This window comes from Scyliorhinus canicula, chromosome 1, assembly GCF_902713615.1.
Source record: "Scyliorhinus canicula chromosome 1, sScyCan1.1, whole genome shotgun sequence".
NCBI lineage: Eukaryota > Metazoa > Chordata > Chondrichthyes > Carcharhiniformes > Scyliorhinidae > Scyliorhinus > Scyliorhinus canicula.
This window is the reverse complement of record NC_052146.1, coordinates 286,117,857-286,138,487: the sequence shown is the minus strand read 5'-3', so window position 1 is coordinate 286,138,487 and position 20,631 is coordinate 286,117,857. Positions and strand designations below refer to the sequence as shown.

Here is a 20,631-nt window from a genome sequence, read left to right as displayed (position 1 = left end):
TTTTAAGTACATCCACAATGTCAGTACGAAGAGGCAACTCAACATCTCCTTGAATGGCAAGAGACGGAATCATGAACAATCTTGTTTATCTTGGTGTTACCCATGACTGACTAGTGACACTCAAAAAACATCTGAGCAAGACAGTAGCAAAGATCAAAATGTGAAGCAACCTACTCAGCAAACTTTCTGGCTCTTCACGGAGTGCAGACTCTCAAACCGCGAGGTCCTCAACTCTTGCCATTGTACACGCGACTGCAGAGTACAGTTCATCAGAATGGTACAACTCATCCCTCACCAGCCTTGTGGATACCCAGCTCAATGCATGCCACCTTGAGTATCCTTCAATCAACCCAACTCACCTGGCTTCCAGTCCTGAGCAACATCCCACCCCCTCACATAAGGCAGAAGATGGCAGCAAGAAAGTTCCTGGAGAAAGTTTACATCCACCCAAGTCTGCTGCTAAACAAGACCTTACCAATCCACCTGCCTATCATGCCAGCCTGTATGGTTAAGACCACCATGCCGAGGAATAACAGCAGTCACCCTGTGGCAGCAGGAATGGAACCAAAACTCCACCATTAAAAACCACTTCCTCATCACAGGTCGCACAGCCCTGGCTTCAACCAGCCACACCAACATTGGGCACTCAACTGTTTCTGCACTGGCACAAGGCCTCTGTGCAGCAAATTGGCGCAGGTGGGATCTTGCAGGGAACCCGGATTGTACCTCTGGAGCACCCTAATCAATGATTCACATGACTGAATACTGCGCCGATAAACTTCAGCAGAGAGCTCAGAGAGCTTTATTTAGCTCTTGCGGAAGCTACTGCCTGGTCTGGGGAATACTGCGATCGCTAAAAAAACAAAAATGGCATTGCAGTTGTTTCAAAAATATCTTTTTTCTTACATGGTCTGTTCATAAAGGTGAGAGAGGGTGGACTTTATTATCTTATGCAGGGCAACAGTTAAACTCCAAATGAGAAGTAGAATTTGAGAGAAGATCTGAATCTTGTCATTAACACCAAGACAAGTGAGTGAGAGTCAGAGATCAGACGTGGGGAACATGACCTGAAAATTTTTCTTCTCAATATCTATTTTACTCCCAAAGACTGGCAAAACCAATGTTGAATTCCTCCTCCCAGTATATCCACCACAGTGCTTTACTCAGCAAGTTTTAGAAAGAAAGACATTTTGCAGATTTGGTATCTTGATGAGGTTTTATTGTAGCTGATCTGTGAACGTATTAGAGTCGATGGGTCAAATGGCCATTTCTTTTTTCATACTTTGTGGCTGGATTAACTGATCTTTATGTCAATCATTCTGTTACAATGGATTACTTACATGTCAGAGTGTATTAATACATTATAGTACTTTTCCTCAAAGAGTGAGAATCCTTCCAAGCCATCGAACCTCATAAGTGTTAATGTACTGTTGGTTTCTATGCTTTTAACCCTTTGCAACATTAGAAAAAAGAAAACAATGTATTTTGAAGTTCCAGTAAAAATCATTATGGTGTCCAAAAAGTGATACTTAATTGATTTAACATGAGCTACAAAATATGTGCCAATTGGCTGTTAGCAAAGACGGGCATGACCTTTGGGGTTTTTTTTTGCCTTTTCTACAAGTTTCAAAACATTTGTAATTGGTAGTTTGCAGATGCTGTGATTGTGTTTAAAAGCATGAATTCTAGACATGTTTTACTTCATGAAACATGACAGCATCAGATTTCCCTGTCAGTGTGATTTAAGCTGTTAACAGGCTGTTGGCACCAGTTCAATCAGCATGTTTGCTGCTCTATCCTAGAGGCTAGTGCTGATGTAAAGTGGTCTCTTCCTTTTACAGCAGATTGTGGCATTGTCTTAGTTTTCATTCTGTGCTGGTTAGTAGCTTTTGAAGGTCACAAAGCAAATACATGCTGCGTCACTCATTGTCCATTATTGAAGTAGATATCTTGCTCATTCTTTAGAACACTTAATTTGGGAGGTAAATGGTTTTCTACAGTTTCTCCCTGAAACCCCAATTCCTCGCATCCCAGATTAGTGCTACATTCCTAGTTAGGGAAAACACAATCCAGAGGCAAGTTAGTCACTCAGACCATCAGATTGTCTACTTCCCAAATAGATGGCTATGGGGATAAGCCCCAAGTTTGCCCATCATCCCCACTTCACTGGCAAGTGTCACCACCCTTTAACAAGATCAAGACTAAGATAATATCTATTATAAATGATGAGGGGGTTGGATGGTAAGCCTGGACCAGCACTATGACCAAACAACACTGAATTGAAAAATGTAGACAAATTGTAAAAGCACCAGCCAAAAGCCTGAAAAAAAACCCAAATTCACAATTGCCACAAGACTAAGAATCTATAATGTTAGCATGCTAAACAGCTTGCTGTGTGGTGCAGAAAACTATATATCAGAAGCAGAACGCTGATTGAAGTAATTTCATGTGTTGCTTCTGCACCTCTCCGCTCTCATCCCCTCCTTCCTGGTACTTAAAGCTAGGTCGAAAGCAAGGCAGTTCTGTCCCGTGCAAATGTCTTTTTTTTTGGAAACAAGTTTGTCGTCACTGTTGGGCGCCGTTGTTGCTTCCTTCCCAACTCGTGTCTGCGCACAAATTCATTCGCCTCGGCCAGTGCGGTGAAGTAGAATTCCTTCCCTTGAAGGTTACCCACAGATTGGTTGGGTACAGCATCCCAAATCTCACTCCACTTGTATATAAGGCCGTCTTGGATGTATTAAATTCAGTGCAGCATTTGCCAAGTCTGCCCTAATGTCTTGGTAAACTCGGATTGAATGGCCTCCCCTCTGGCTGGACCGAATGCACCTTGCCCAGTTCAGGATCGTCTCCCGAGCCTGGTACTGGTGCAGCTTAGCTATTATGGCTCTTGGCTGCTCCCCTGCTTTAAGTTTTGGCCAGAGTGACCTGTGGGCACTGTCTATCTCTCCCTTCTGACCAGGTTACCCAGCATTTGGGCCACATATTCTGTGGGGTTTCTGCCCTTGATGCCCTCTGGTGGCCCATGATAGAGAGTCTGGCGGTGCAACCGGTTCGCCTGGTCCTTGACCTTCCCCTTCAGTGTACCTTGCGACACCAACCTTACCACTTCTGTTTCCAGGGAGGCTATTCGGTCACTCTGGTTGGTCGCCGCTTTTTCTAGGTCCCTGATTGTTGCCTCCTGTGCTTCCAATTTGCTGGGCTATTTTCGTGTTCAGAATGCCGTTTTCCTGAGTTCCCGGAGGAGGGCCACCTTCTCTGCGTCCGCTCGGCACATTCCCCCCTCACAGGAAGTCCAGCTCTGCTGTTTCAAACATTAAAAAGTCTTACAACACCAGGTTAAAGTCCAACATGTTAGTTTCAAACACTGGCTTTCGGAGCACCTGAGGAAGGAGCAGTGCTCTGAAAGCTCGTGTTTGAAACAAACATGTTGGACTTTAACCTGGTGTTGTAAGACTTCTTACTGTGCTCACCCCAGTCCAACGCCGGCATCTCCACATGAAACATTAAAGCAATGCAATGTTTGGGGCTTTACCGTTCTTTGACACTGGGTTCTCCCCGATTCCCTTCTCCATTGTAGGGAGCGAGCCGACTTCTCCCAGAATCCTCCTCAGTCACTTCTCACTGCTGCCCTCTGTTGGATGTTCTTTTCATGTGTGTTGCTTGAGAAAGATCCTTGGGATCCATTGGCAGCTTAGAGTCCCCAAAACACAAGTACTGCAGATTTTTAACATATAAAGTATGGCAATGCTCAAACAGCGATTACTATCATAGCTGGGCCACATTGTTAGCATTGATCAATTCAAGTAAAACAATTTGGTAGCCAGAACTAAAATACAAGGACTCATATATATGATCCTTATTTGTAAATTGTCATCATGTATATAAAAGATTTTAAACATCTACAGTGTATAAATGCACAATGATCTTTAATATGAATACATTTTATTGGTCTGAAAATTGCAGTACTAATCCCATTGAACTTTGCATTTCAGTTCACTTGATGTGAACACACACATGACAACAGTGTTGTGCAATGTCAAATGGGTCATTGAGCGACAACGTGCTAACACATTAACAGTGGGAGGGCTGGCACATAAACATTAGGAATACTGGAACATGCAGCTGTTAGCCGTGCTGTGTGCAAATCAGCTTCAGTATTAAACAATGCTGGTGATTATCAGAATGCACTGAACCTATTAACCCATTACCATCAGTAGAAAACATTTTTTCCCTTTCAGCTGAAGCCTTTACTGTGGTTGGGTGAAGGGTTAAACAAAGCTGGTGATTATGAGAGTGCAATGACCTGAATTTGTCTGTTTTCAGGATTCAGTAAATATGATGTCTGAATCAGTTATTGTTGTACATGACTAAGGGCAACAAAACCCTGAAATATTATGTTAACAACCTTCTGAGAAGATTGTTCATGCAGCTTTCCAAGTCTCAACTTTTTAAATCATGGATTTTGTTTGAGGGTAAGATATGATGACTAGGAAATATAAGAAGCGAGGTCACTTGGAATGCCATTTTGAAAATAGCTTTGGATGCCCAGATTGCTTATGGATGGAATTCTCCCGTGTCCTCACCAGCGGGATCAATTCAGCGCGAGGCCCAGAATTGGTTGGATGCCAGTGTGAATTTACAGTAGGTTCTTCCCCCACACACACACACCACAATTTTCCATTATGCCAGTGGGGAAATTTCACTGGTCCAGAACATGGAGAAGATGCTGGAGGCCTACAGCTACCTGAAGGAACACGTGCATGGTGGATGGATCATCATGTGCATGGTTCCACTGTGAAGCAGCTCTCAGAAGGTGGGAGGCCTCCACACAGCAGCATTGACTTCACTGATGCTTTGGATCTTCATGGAACTTCAGTGACTTCACCATGCGCTGGCACCATCTTCCATGGCGTCCTCTGATGCCTCTGACCTGCTTCAGAACTTCAAGGTGGGCTGATAAGGATATGGCGATGGTGGGGTGGAGAGGAGCCCCAAAGTGCAGATCAGGCCGTCGTGTCTCCACAACTATTTTAATTGAACAAAATTAACTAAATTAAATAAACTCAGGCACAAATTAAAAGGGACCGTCCCTTAAAGGGATACTGCCTTCAACAAAATCAAATGAGACTAAACTGAAATATGATTAAGGTAGTCAATGAAGCACCCCAGACCCTGTGGTGCCCACCCAGCAAGGAAGGCCTTGATGATGCCCGTGGACACCACATGCTCCTTCTCCAGGGACAGCCGGTTGCTATCTCCTTTAGCCCCATGAAAAAACCTCTCCCTGACTATCTATTTATTCCTCCAACTCTTGTCTTTTGTTCTTCTCTCCTGAGGCAGTATATAATGCTTTCCCTCATGGCGAGTTTGGTGGGCGGGGGTAGGGACCCCATTGCTTCCCACCTCCACACAAATTAAGTTTTTGGCAGGAATACCGTGGACAGGTTCTCTCCTGCGCGTTTGCTTGCAGGCTCAGGTGGAGAAGGTTCATCATTCAAAGGCACGGACCCATCATTGGGAAGGGGAGGGATCAGTACCACCTGTCTGCTCTTGCTGCTGACCTCCACCCCCGTTGCTCACGCCACCTCTCCCACCATCAGTCACACCACTGGCAGGTGAATTCTTGCACAGTGATCTTCCCTTCCCAAGCTTAAATGGGGCCAGTTTGCCAACACTGGGAATGCAACATGGGGATTCCTGCCCCCCCCCCCCCCCCCAGGCTCCACCAGGCTCAATTAAATTTTGCCCAGTGAACAGACATTGGATGAGGTTTAAAACTAGTGTTCTGTTTGAATCTGTGGTTTCAGGCTCGATGACTTAGGTTAAAATTGCCCCCGGCTGTTCGATTTATTAATTTTTAAAAGGCAGCATTTAAATTTGCATTAAAGTACAAGCATTATTTTGAAATATACCAATGGATTGCTCTGGAATCATTTGATTTTCCTCTTCAGGTTTCATCAACCAACCAAGTGACCATTTGTATGGTATCAGTCTAAATACTCTGTTGGAATAATGGATGATTAATGGATAAAGGGGTGATTAAAAAGATGAGCTTTGGGGGGGAGCTTTACAGCTGAGATGATTTGGGGAGGGAGCAGGACTGAGACAATTGAAGGTTGTGCCGCCAATGCTGGGGCTGAGAAAGGGAAAGAGACAGAGAAACATTGGGAAGAGATTTGGACTGAAAGAGATTGAAATAATAGGGTGGAACAGGCCTTGGAGCGATCAATGATCCATCAAATCCATACAGTGCAGAAGGAGGCAAATTGGCCCATCCAGTCTGCACCAATCCTCTGAATGAGCACCCTACCAAGGCCCATTCTCCCACCTTATCCCTGTAAACCCACCAAACCTGCACATCTTTGGATGAGAACATAATGATGTGAACATTAATATTGAATGGAAGACTTTGGGGTGGGGGAAGAGAGGAGAAGGATTGGGAAACTGGGAGTGTGTGCAGAATAGGATATTTGAGCAGTTATCAACAAGTTGGAGCTAAGGGTGATCAGCCAAGGGATCATTAAAGTATAGTATGGCAAAGGCAGGCATAAAAGCTTCAGCAGTGAAGTGGGAGGTAGGTAGAAGGGCAATTATTTGAAGGTGGAAGTAAGTGGTTCTGGTGATGTGTGTGATGCTTAGATTAGGATTTGGTTCAGTTAGAGCGGCGGTTCTCAAAGTTTGGTTTGTGCATCACTGGTAGTCCGCAAGGACCCTCCGCGTGGTCTGTGAGCTGGCCCTAAATAACACGGCTCGGGAAACTTAACCAAACCAGTTCCCATGGATGCAGCGCGAGTTCTCAGAAACATGCTAACTTAGTTTTAGAAACAAGATTTATGTAACTGTTGCAACATTCATTGAGAGATTGGATTTTCAACACTTAACGGGGTTGGAAAAAAAAAGAAGAGGAACCGGTGGTACGTGGAGTCTGGTCTGAGACAAGCTCTCCAGCGTGGAACCAGACATCAGCTCACTACTGGTGTCTCATCAAATGCAGTGCCATCTTCCCAACAATTCACATGAGGTTTTTGTGGTGGCATGTGAAATGGATGGGATGGGATTGGATAGACAGGTGATCTGTAGGGCCATTAGCCCGGACTAAGTGATCCCTAGCTGAAAAGGTTTGAGAACCACTGAGTTAGAGTGTGCAATTAGGGCAGCACAGTGGTTAACACTGTTGCTTCACAGCACCAGGGTCCCAGGTTCGATTCCCGGCTTGAGTCACTGTCTGTGCGGAGTCTGCACGTTCTCCGCATGTCTGCGTGGGTTTCCTCCGGTTTCCTCCCACAAGTCCCGAAAGACGTGCTGTTAGATAATTTGGACAGTCTGAATTCTCCCTCAGTGTACCCGAACAGGCGCTGGAATGTGGCGACTAGGGGATTTTCACAGTAACTTCATTGCAGTGTTAATGTAAGGCCACTTGTGACAATAAAGATTATTATTATTGTAGAAAGGTAGGCTCTTCCAAATAGGTGTTTCACTGCGTGTGTGCAATACTTGGTGTAGTGGCTCCTGAAACTTCACTGGGAATGTGGTTGAAAATAACCCACCTTCTTAACAGTTACTTCTAATTTGAGAACACAAGTATTCTTGGACAAAATGGATTATTTTTAAAAACCTAATTATATTAATATAGCATCAACTACAAATCAGCACAAATTTACTGCTGCTCATGATGTTATTTTTCATTTTGACATTTTACTTCACTGGTCAATTGAATTGTACATCCCAAAACATACAGGCCTTCAACATGTTCATGTCAGACTGAATCTGATTCTGTTACAACTGAGCCAGCTTTTTGTTTTAGAAATCTGGTTTTGTACATTTGATGCCAAACACTTCACACCTATATTAATAGTGCAAGCTACACCGGGGGCTGGATTCTCCGCCGGCGGGAATCTCCGTTTTGCCGGCGCCCAGGGGATTCCCAACGGCGTGGGGCTGCCCCACAATGGGAAACCCCATTGGCCCGGCCGGCACAACGGAGAATCCTGCCGGAGGGTCGAGGCAGAAAAGGTGGTGCGGCGGGGCGGAGAATCCAGCCACATATATATGTAACAACAAATGTTGTACTTTCAATACAAAATATTTTTCATACATTTCTCTAGAAAAGTTCTGAACAAAATGATCTGCTGTACAGTTTGTTTCTCATAACACAGGAATGGGGATTTTATTTCAATGATATCTACAGTGACAGCCCAGTCCCTATAATGAATATAACCAGGCAGAACAATCCAAAATGACTATTTATACTCAAATACCTGAAGGAACTGCTGTAAATAATGCATGGAGACCCTGGGTTCAACAACACTGTTAAAAAGACCAGTCTATCCATAAAATGAAGTCAATCCATTAATCTTAATGGAAGACTGGTTTGTCTCCAAAGCAAATATATATTCATTAACACTGAAAGCAATAATCACACCCTTTGTTGAGAAGTGGATGGAGAGGTTAAAACGTGACTTGCCAAAAATTGACAATAAGATTGTTGTTTCCTTAGCTGAATTAATAGGTCATACACATGCCTTCAAATGGTCGACATCTACATTGGTGCCGTCAATGTCAGTGTTGCAGTGCTTATTACAGTACCTACTGTGAAACTGATCTGCAAGGTGCCAAACTGGCGTCACAAGGTAATCACTGACTGAGCTGCTGTGGTGCTGAGAAAAAGGCTTTTACATATCTCATCCAAGTCACTTGAAAAATAACATTTAAAGTGACGTGGAGCCCTGCCCATTCATAGACCGTGGTTCCCAAAATGGCAGATTTCTGGTCTCATCTGAACTACTAGATGGTCAGGAGAACATTATCAGGAGTGTGGAGATCCACTGATTCCTCAGTAGGACACTATCTTTACAGCCTCGTGGACAGATCTAGAGACAAGTACATTAGGAAGTCTCCTGACCATCCTTGGCAAAAAACATAATCCCAGTCAAGTGATTTTTTAAAGCACTTTGGAAAGGATACATACATTTAAAAAAAGCAGATTACATTGGTGTTTTAGTGCAACACACTCTAGGTATATTTGCAGTATTGTAAATGCACGATTATAGGCAAAAATCTTAAGAAACCAAAATATGACTGGTCCAGGAAAGATCCCACTTAACTATATCGAGGTAATAACACAAAATTATACGTTCCGCAGTTAAAAACCTTCCTCAGCTATAGTTTTTAGTTCAAGAGGAATCAACTTGAAGCACACCTTTGCATCACGTACCACTATTGCATACTTATGACCTGAATTGGTTAACATGTCCTTGAGTGCCTGCTCCATATCTACTTGGAATATTAGTCAATCCAGTTCTGAATCCCTGAGTCATTCCCATTCCAGGTCTTCCAATGCCCTGATTAAAAGTGCCTCCATATGAAACAACTCCATAATTGAGTCCTGGGCCATAAGGTCTAGTTGATGGAGCAGTAGGTAGGATGACTGGATTGATGTTTTTGCCTGGCGTGTTGAAGGAGAATTCAGGGGGAGGACTGGTTGGTTTTGCTGGGGTAGAAGTGGTAGGGTTCATTTCGTCCAAGGATTTGACAGCTGAAACTGTTGGAACATTACTGTGATCCAAGGGATTCAATATGCTGCTTGGGATTGACCCTGAAACCAGTGACGGCCTAACCCAATCATCTTTAAAAATCTGAACAGCTAAAGTTTTCACAAGTGTGGATAGGCGATTAGTCACGTGGGCCAGCACCAACTGCTCATTCGCATCTCTCCTGATCCGGACATGTACAGAACCAGCCTAAAGAGAATGAAAACAAAGCTTGTTTAAAAAAGATGTTACAAATCTGGTCTGAAAACACAAGTTCTGTAAAAGTACACCAATTCAATTCGAATACGAAGGCGAGACCTTTCCACAGAAATTACATTATTCAAATTTACACCCAAGACATTAACCAGCTTGGTCTATAAAAAGTGAATTATTGCGGGTGCTGAAATCGGAAACCAAAACAGAAAATAGTGGACAATCCCAATAGGTCTGACAGCATCTGTGGAGGCAGTAAGAAGTCTTACAACACCAAGTTAAAGTCCAACATGCTTGTTTCGAATCACTAACTTTCAAAGCATAGCTGAACTCCGAAAGCCAGTGATTCGAAACAAACCTGTTGGGATTTTAACCTGCTGTTGTATTCTTCTTACTGTGCTCACCCCAGTCCAACGCCGGCATCTCCACATCATAGCATCTGTGGGGAGAGAAGGTAGCTAACGTTTTGGGTTTGGATGACTCTTTGTCCAGTATTTTCTGTTTTTGAACCAGCTTGGTCTTTCAATTTATTAGACAGTTCCAGCATTTTCTGTTTACACTAAAAAGTGAAAAATGCAACCCCCCCTCCCCCCCATTATTATTTCTTGTCTTTCAAAACACTTAAAATCCAGTAAATTAGACAGGACAACAAAACTAGCATGTAGATTAGTGTGTCTCATTTCAGAGGAAACATCTTACGTAACTGTAATTAACCTGTGCAGTTTACTCGTGTATTTGGATAGTTTTGTTATGTTGTATATTGAACATATTTTAAAAAAATTTAGAGTACCCAATTCATTTTTTCCAATTAAGGGACAATTTAGCGTGGCCAATCCACCTAATCTGCACATCTTTGGGTTGAGCGGGCGAAACCCACACAAACATGGGGAGAATGTGCAAACTCCACATGGACAGTGACCCAGGGTCGGGATCAAACTTGGGAGCTCGGCGCTGTGAGGCAGCAGTGCTAACCACTGGGCCACTGCCCTATTGAACATCTTTTAGCAGCTCTTAATGTGTCCATTTTCTAAAGACATCCAAGACACCTAATTGTTCCAATATCTGAAAATGAGAATGGAGAGTTGTTGGATATTTATTAATCTACATTTATTCCAGTTTTAGCGTCACTTGGCTGCAGCCAATATTAAATTTGAAAGAGATGCGATTCATAACAAAAGCAAAATAAACTCATTTTAGTTACTGCTAAATCAGACTTGGCATACCAATTTAGACACCTTCTCATTTACACTTGGATTCGAATTGTTATATTGCTATTATGTGCTCATTGTTTGCTTAGATGAGATCAGAAATGAAACTGGATTAAAAAGATAGAATAAAGCAAATACTTGAACAATGTTGTCCAGTGAGATCTACTGAAATGAAGAACCCATGTCAGCTAGTTGCATCAGTAGTACATCCTAAGAAAAATGCGTGGAAACGGGGCAGGCGGGAGAAATTTCATCTTGGAAGGCGAGTGTTTCTTGTTCTACAGTTCAAACTCTTAGCTGTACAAAAATAGAAAATGATGGAAACTCTCAGCAGGTCTGACAGCGTCTGTGGAGAGAGAACAGAGCTGCTGACATTTTAATGAAGAGTCATCCAGACTCAAAATGTTAGCTCCGTATTCTCTCTCCAAAGGCTGTCAGACCTTTCTCTTTTGCTTCAGATTCGAGCATCTGCAGTAATTTGCTTTTATCTTAGCTGTACTGCATTGGAAGCTAATGTCATAGATTTAAGGTGGGAGCTTCAGGTTTAAAGTTTTGTGGCAAAATAACTTCCTCAGTTCTGACTTTTAAGTGACTCTGATTAACAGATTTGGGTTGCCAGTCCATTTGTCACAGAACCATCTTTGTATATAGTTTAGTGCTAAGCAGCCAGATAAGCCTTTTACGGAAAACACTTACTACCCACACACTTGTTTAATAAGTTAACAGAATCATGAGCATTGCAGGAATCACCAGAGTGCAACAAAGTCTGATGAGACATAAAATATATTTCACATCACAAGGGGATGACAGTTAAATAAAAGACACGGACAGACAAACTCCTCTCTATTGACAATATTCAAGGACTAGCCACTGCACAATTTTGATTTCTTAGTATTCCTTAAGCTTCCAAAAGTTGTGTGTCCTTTTAACTCATGCTATTAACAATACTCTAGAGATAGAATCTGGTTCATTGGCAGAATAGTCTCCCTTTTAAAAAATGTTCACATTTGTATAATGCCTATTGTGACCTCAGGATGCCCAAAGCATTTTACAACCAACAAGATACTTTTGTAGGAAATGTAGGAAATGCAACAGGTTGATTGAGCACTACAATCGGGTATAGGGTGGATACGTGGGTTTGAGTAGGGTGATCATGGCTCGGCACAACATTGAGGGCCGAAGGGCCTGTTCTGTGCTGTACTGTTCTATGTTCTATGTACAAGATCTCACAAGAAACTAAGATCCCAGTCATGTGATAATTAGCAGACAATCTTTTTTTTAAAAAAAGTGATGTTGGTTGAGGGTGATATTGATCAGGAAAACTTGCTCTTCTGCAAATTTTGCTGCAAGATCTTTTGCGCCTAAATAAGGCAGGTGTGCTTCAGTATTAACTTCCATCCAAAAGAGAGCAAGCACCTCTGGCAGTGCAGTACTTCCTCAGCATTTCAGTAAAGTTTCAGCCTGAAGTTTGTGCTCAAATGCCGGGAGTGGGAATTGAACTCTCAACCTCCAAACTAAGGTACAAGTGATGCCCGAGTGGCAGCTGATACACTAGAATGGCAGTTTTATATATATACACACACAATACATTTTTAAAAAGATATTTAAAAAACCAGCCAATAATAGATATTAAAATTACTTCCCGAATGAATTTCTACCTTGCCAAATGGTTTTAAAATAAGAGATGTACCCACATCTATGTAGAGATAGATTTGTATAACAAGCGATATTTGGGTGTTACTGACAATCTTGGTCAGTGACCTGGACGTTAACTGAAGCTGCCGAAAGCCTTTTAAAATTGGACTTGTTCCAAATTTTAGTGTACGGATGAAATCACCCTATCCAACAATCCCAAACCATCCAGCTGATCCAGGACCGTCCGCAGAACAAGGCTCCAGCTGTTCAGTATAGAAGTCATTAGCAATGACCATTGTTTATGCTGTTGTAATCCTTAAATCCAGATCTTAGTGGGGCACATTAAATACGGTAAATTAATCTGGAGCACTCGCAGGTCACTTGATTGAATTAAAATTCAATAGAGATATCAACTTCAATCAAATGTGTTGCCTTTTTTAGCACCATACATAAAAATGATTCGGTTCTAACATGGTCAAAAGAGATAATATCTTCTGAGTGTGCCTCTTGGCCACTGTTGGAATGAGCTTATGTTATTTTCAGATTGTCTGCTTAATTTTAAAAGCTAAAAGGCCAAGATCAACAGCTCTGGATATAAAGTTTTAAAACAGTGAAATAGAAGATGAGCTAAATAAGAAAATAATAACTGGGAGACATTACAGTGAATTTTGTTTACATGATTCAAGGTGGGGGGCGTGCATGGGATGGATGGCATATTTGAAAGCTCCAGGAACAAAGGTGAAATGATGATTATCTAAAGTTCAGAAGTAGAATGCTCTATTGAGGCAAGGAAAGAAAATAAAAATGTTAGGGATAATGTTTCCACTTCTTTACCCCACTCCTAATCAATGCTGTCTCCAAACCTCCCCCTCCCTGCCATCTTCACCTGCACAATTACCCGCACTGCTGCCTGCTGCCTCAACTGGTGGGCTAGCAGGCAACTAGCCTTTCTCCCAAACTCATACTGAACCCCCCTTAACCGGCACAGCTGATCCACCACCTTCCATGTTGTCAATCGCTCAAACTGCCCTGCAATTTCTTCCATTCGGCCAACAACTCCCTAGTCGTGGCTACTGAATACCTACAATGCACATCTACAATAACTTCCAACAACCTCGGCCTCTCCTCCCTCTTAACATTATTCCTGTCGGCTTTATAGGAGATAACTTCCCCCTGAACTACCATCCCAACCTAGCCATTGATTTGGGGCTTGATCTAGCCACCCAATACACAATTAAAATGCCCCCCCCCCCCATAATCAACTGATGAGAATCCAAGCCCGGGATGGACACTAACAGCTTCTTAATAAAGTGGGCGGCACGATAGCACAGTTGCTTCACAGCTCCAGGATCCCAGGTTCGATTCCCGGCTTGAGTCACTGTCTGTCCGGAGTCTGCACGTTCTCCCCGTGTGTGCGTGGGTTTCCTCCGGGTGTTCCGGTTTCCTCCCACAGTCCAAAGATGTGCAGGTTAGGTGGATTGGCCATGATAAATTGCCCTTAGTGTCCAAAAAGGTTAGGTGGGGTTACAGGGATAGGGTGGAGGTGTGGGCTTAGATAGGGTGATCTTTCCATGGGCTGGTGCAGACTCGATGGGCCAAATGGCTTCCTTCTGCACTGTAAATTCTATGATCTATGAAAGTCTGTGCTGTCCAAGTTGGGTGTGTATACATTCACTAGTACCACCAATGTCCCCGCTAAAACTCCACTCCCCATCACAAACCTACCCCCGGGTCCCATACCTCCCTGGCCACCACAAATCTAAACAGTACCGCAACCCCTCTCGACTTAGAGGCAAACACAAAGTGGAACATCTGCCCCACCCATTCCTTCCTTCATCGCATCTGATCCTTCAACTGTCGATTTGTCTCCTGCAGGAAAATCACATCTGCCCTCAAACTCTACAGGTGCGCAAACACCAAAGACCATTTAATCAGACGAATTAACCTGTGCACATTCCACATTACAATCCTCATCGGGGGTTTCAGATCTCCCTTTCTGCTAAGATCCGCCGTCATCACCTAACCCAAACACCACCCCCCAACCATCTGTCCTCTCACTAACCAGGGCCTGTCCAAATGGCAACCTCCTCCATTCTCACCTTATCCCAACAAAAAACCCAACAGCGTCACCATCCCACCCCCGCAGCTCAGGCTACGCACTGCAGCCCCCTACCCCCACACTGCTTCCGTCACTAGCATATCTTGCTAGCATGGCAACTTCCACCTGGAGGTCCAAACAAAGGACCCCATCCAACCCACTCATTCTCCACTGTGCTTACTCCATGCCGCCCCCTCTGACTCACCCCAATATCCAACCACCCTGTGCAAAAAACTACCGACCGCAAACCAAATATTACTTGTACATAAAGCATCTTAAAAAACACCATAATAACAAAGCAACAGCAGTGAAAAGCACATGTGCTGAAACACACCACCTATCAATTGCAAACAAAAACAGGCATGAACATAGTAAGTCATAACCCATATAAAAGTTCCAACATTAGTCCTCCCCAAATCCTTGCTCCTTGACGAAGTCATTCACCTCCTCCGGCATCAAAAAGTTCCCTAACCTGGAAAGTCACCCAAAGTTTGGCCGGATACAGCACTCCAAAATGAACCTTGCTCCGAAAGAGCACCGCCTTGGTCTTGTTAAATCCTGCCCGTTGTTTGGCTAAGTGAGCCCTAATGTCTTGGTAAATCTGATTCCCGTCCCAGTCCCACCTCAGAATCTGCCTTGGCCCACCACAGAACCTTTTCCTGACCCTGGAATTTGTGCATGCGCACAATCACCTCCCAAGGTGGCTCCCCAGCCCTCAGCCTTCATCTCAAGGACCAATGGGTACGACCCACCGGGGCCTTATTGAAGATCCTCTCTTCCATCAACTTCTCAAGCATTCTTGAGATGTAGCTCGTGGCACTCATTCCCTCCACTCACTCCGGCAAACCCATGATTCGCACGTTCTGATGCCTGGACCGATTCTCCTGGTCGTCCACCCGCGCACGCAACATCTTGCTGGCTACATCCACCGGCTTTCATTGGTCAACTCTTCCAGTTACATCTTCAAAGAATTCTTGTAGATTTGTCAAGCATGATATACATGGTCACTGTGTCTGATTAGACCACTGCTTTCCACATGCTGTGCTATGAAATTCTTGATAATAGACTCCCGCAACTTGCCTACTATGATGTTAAGCTCACTGGTCTATAGTTCCCTCTTTTCTCCCCACCTCCCTTTTGGAATAGTGGGCTTGTATTAGCTACCCTCCAATCTATAGGAATTTTGGAAAATGCCCACCAATGGATCTACTATTTCTTGAGCCAATTCCTTAAGTATTCTGGGATGAAGATTGATCTGCCTTTAATTTCATCAAAACAATTTATTTACTCATACTAATTCCCTTCAGCTCCTCACAGAAGCTTGTGTTTCTCAGAACTTCCGGTACATTATTCATGTCTTTCTTTGTGAAGACTGAAACAAACTATGAATTTAGTTCCTCAGTCATTTCTTTGTACCCAGATATGAATTTCTTCACTTTTGCCTGTTTAAGGGGCCTACATTTGTTTTTGTCACTCTTTAATTCTTAACATACCCATAGAAACATTTATAGTCAGTTTTTATGTTTCCCGCTAGCTTACTTTCATATTGTATTTTCCCCTTTTTAAAAATTTAATGTACCCAATCCCTTGATCTGCCTTTGCTGAATTTTAAACTGTTCCAATCCTCAGGTCTATTGATATTTCTTGCGAAATTTTATGCCTCTTCTTTGAATCTAATAATAGTTTTCCTTGTAAGCTATGGTTCGGCCACAGACAGTCACCCAGGGTTCGAATCAAGCCCGGGTCCCTGACGCTGTGAGGCAGCAGTTCTAACTGGTGTAGTTACATCTGTAGTGCTGTTAAGGAAAGAGCTGCAGATTTTTGACCAGTGATAACAAAGTTAGGACGATATATGGGGCGGCATCGTAGAACAATGGTTAGCACTGCTGCTTCACAGCGTCAGGGTTCAGGGTTCGATTCCCGCTTGGGTCATTTTCTGTGCGGAGCCCTCACGTTCTCCCTGTGTCTGCATGGGTTTCCTCCCACGAGTCCTGAAAGGGGTGCTTGTTAGGTGAATTGGATATTTTTAATTCTCCCTCTCTGTACCTGAACAGGTGCTGGAGTGTGGTGACGAGGGGATTTTCACAGTAACTTCATTGCAGTGTTAATGTAAACCTACTTGTGACACTAATAAAGATTATTATTATATATATTTCCAAGTCAGGATGGTGCATGGCATGGAGGGGAAGTTGCAGTTGGTGGTCTTCCCATGCATTGGCTGCCGTTGTCCTTTGAGGTGCTAGCAGTTGTGGGTTTGGAAGTGTTGTTGGGAGACTTGCCGAGTTGCTGCTGTGCTTCTTGTAGCTGGTACACACTGCTCAGCTCTTCAGTGCAGGAAGAGACTCGACCCCCTCAATCATCCCGCTGCAGCCTATCGACCTCCCCAACCTACCTCTTAGTGGGTCCTCCAGCCCCCCTCATCCCACCTCTTAAGGGCAGGACACCCCTGAGCCCAATTCCTGTCATGTAGAACCTGGCACATTGCCATGACCAGCCTGACAGTGCCCCACAGGCACCCTGGCAACGCCAAGGTGGCACTGCCAAGGTGCCTGGGTGACAGGAGTTCCAGGGTACCATCCTGCCCAGTGCCTGACCACCTGGGGATCTTCGATGGCCTGGGGGCCCCCCAGGTGCAGTTACGCTTGGTCCATGTTAGTGTGGACCAGTGCTAAATAGTGCCATGGCGAAGCCTCCCATACGCAGGCCTGGGCGCTGGGAGAATCCATTGCAGATATATTTAAATGAGCCAAATGGCTCACTTAAATATGTTCATGTGGATTTTGTCCAGCGAAGGAGAGATCCAGATTGCGATGATTGAGATTGCAAGATCTCATTAGCTTCACCGAGTCGGGTGCGAAGAGGCTGTTCGATTGCGTCCAATCTTTTTCTTCTAGAGGGAGGAACGTTGGCTAGAATATCCTGGCGGACAAATGGTTATAAGGACATAATAATTGCTTTTAGAGAGCATTTTCATGTAAACCACAATCATAAACCAGGACTTTGTATGAATGCCTTCTGTTCATGCTGAATTAAATTCTCGACTGAGATCACACACTGTCCGCTATCAGCACAAAGCATTTCACACGACCAAGCTGTAATGGTCTGGAGACAAGATGACGCTTCTCAGATGTCATGTCATTAGTATGCAGCTGCTTTTGTAGTGAGCTAATAAGTAGTTATTTGGCCTAACAAATGATAGTTCTGCTAGGTCTGCTTTTACTCAAGAGTGATGTTTAATCCAATCTGCTCGCATCGCCACTTTTACATAGGATCCTATACTTACCGCACAATTAAAGCAAAAAAAGGATAATTTCTTTGCCTATGAAATGAAAACCATGTACGCTTTGGCCATCATTTGTGTGCTGTTATTTTGAAATATTTGTTCTGGTTTTATTACTGATCAAAGATCAAAATGTGATTAGAAGAGCTTCAGGTTTCAGACACTATGAAAGAAAGACAATTTACCTTAAGAATAATACAGCACGCACACAATTAAAGTTTATAATTTAAGTTTATGGAATTCTTCAAAGTATGTTTGATACGTTATTGAAACCATATTAAACTACAAAATTGGCCAATTTCCATTTCAAAAGGTTGAAAATGAATGACACAATGAAAGAACAAGAAAACACAGAAAAAAATCTGTAGTGGCACTTCGTACTTCATTGAACTCAGTAGATGAGAGCAGCTCAGCGGATTCTTGCAATGGGGGGGAATCACAAAGTACCGCTTATCTAGCTTGTGAGACACTGCACATTCTACAACATTAACTCACGGTTCCATTGTTTGTTTAGTGGTAGTTCTTACCTAGTAGCACTATTGGGGGAATCTTAACCACAGGAACTACACGATTTTAAGAAGAATCTCCAATATCACCATCTCAAGGACAGCTAGGAATGGCCGATAAAAGCAGATCTTGCTAGCAACGTCCATATCCCGAGAATACTTTTGAAACAGTGTCTGCTTGTTGATGCCATGACCCTGTTCCAAGAGTAGTAAGTAGCTCTTACGCTGGCATAGCCAATATTCCATTCCTAGCAGAACCACTAAAAAATGATTAACTGCCTATCATAGAACATAGAACATAGAACAGTACAGCACAGAACAGGCCCTTCGGCCCTCGATGTTGTGCCGAGCAATGATCACCCTACTTAAACCCACGTAACCCGTATACCCGTAACCCAACAATCCCCCCCATTAACCTTACACTACGGGCAATTTAGCATGGCCAATCCACCTAACCCGCACATCTTTGGACTGTGGGAGGAAACCGGAGCACCCGGAGGAAACCCACGCACACACGGGGAGGACGTGCAGACTCCACACAGACAGTGACCCAGCCGGGAATCGAACCTGGGACCACTGGAGCTGTGAAGCATTGATGCTAACCACCATGCTACCGTGAGGCCCCAAATTTAATTTAATTTGTTGTCTGTGGGGTACTGCTGTGTTTAATAGATTGCTATATTGGCTGATATCTCTGTAGCGACTGTGTTCCAAAGTTAATGATTTAGTTATCAGCCACTTTAAGATACCATGAGGATGGAAGGCTTGATTCTTGATCTCAGTTAAGTTGGCTGATCTTAGGTGAGCTTGAATTAGTGGCTGAGAGGGAGGAAATATAGGGTTCCCAATTCCTGACTACAATCGAATAAGTGATTGTGAGTGTGTGAGAAATTGGTTTAAAAGCTAGCTGAGAGCTGGTCAGTCTGTGTGTGTGTGCTGTGAAGAAGAGCAGCTGGACGTTTTCTACACTGAAGATGTTTGATACAATACCAGAGGCAGTGTCTTTGCAAAACGGAAATAGTCTTGTAGCCACCGAAGTTAGCCATTCCCTAAATACAAAATGGAGGAACGCAATGCTTACCGGTTAAAATGGACAATGTTAACACAGCACAAGCAGGCTGCACCAAGCCAATGTGTATTCTGTCTGCTAAGAGAGCAGACAGCACCGAAACGAACATTCCGCATACTAATGAGGCAATCTCCGGGATAGTTAACACAGTAATGGAACGATCCCAGGGACAATGGACACAAATGGGGAAGTAACTGCAACAGTGTATGAGAAACCAGACACCCCGGCACCAGCGGGCTCCGAAAACAAAGAGCCTGAAAGCCAGCCCAGTAGCCAAGAAACAGCCTCAGTATTGGGGGGATTCAAACATATCGATTGGGAAGAGACCCAATCGATTCCGAGCAGGTAAAGGGGTCCGCCCAAAGGGACGCGGATCCCTGGGACCTATAAAAGACAGGTCCCATACTTAGTTTGTTCTTCTTAACCAGCCCTCCTCTCTGGACCAACATTTCGACCAGTTTTTGCCAAAGAAGACCTTGAACTAGAGAGAGGAGAGGTTTGGGACAGCAGCCGCCAGCAAGTAAGTCTCACAACGATCGCTACCAGAGATAGACACTCCTGACCCCTTTTTAACCCGTACCAACCTGAAGTCTGCAGACCAGAGCAGAGCAAGAGGCCTTTTCCCCTGATCCGGCAGTTCCCTTCGAGATAAGTATTTGTTTATTTAGCGGTAGGAGTAGTTTAATCCTCTTAGCGTGTGCATGGGTAGTATTATAATTGTATTATAATAAACTCAGTTGTTTGAACTTACTAATTGGTGTATGGTTTTATTGCTTTGAACTTGACCTTGAAGCTTGTGGCGGTATCTTAACGATACCTGGCGACTCCAGAGCTAAGTAACGAAACAGAGCCAAATTGGGTGTTAAGCACACTCACCCAGAACGAGCAACATTTAGTGGCGACTCCTAGACGGGACTCCTAGATGCCCCACTCCGAGAGAACCCAGAAATTTGAATCAGAAATCAGTCATAATTCGGAAGTGTGTTTTTGCATGCATAACTAACAGGGTTGTAAGGTTAAACCGAGAGATTTTTGTTGTGACAAACTGTCGGGAGTTTTATAATCGGAACATAGCGAAAGCCGTACCCGTAT

The 20,631-nt window shown here is 43.7% G+C and overlaps 1 protein-coding gene across 1 annotated transcript in view; it reads right to left on the bottom strand.

Moving 5' to 3' along the window:
- Nucleotides 1-7,667: 7,667 nt before the first annotated feature.
- The window catches only part of slc30a6 (solute carrier family 30 member 6), a 169,408-nt gene continuing 156,444 nt past the window's right edge, over nt 7,668-20,631 (bottom strand). The window contains 1 exon segment of the mRNA XM_038814568.1: nt 7,668-9,740. Within this exon segment, the coding sequence (XP_038670496.1) occupies nt 9,228-9,740 (513 nt within the window). The 3' untranslated portion in view covers nt 7,668-9,227.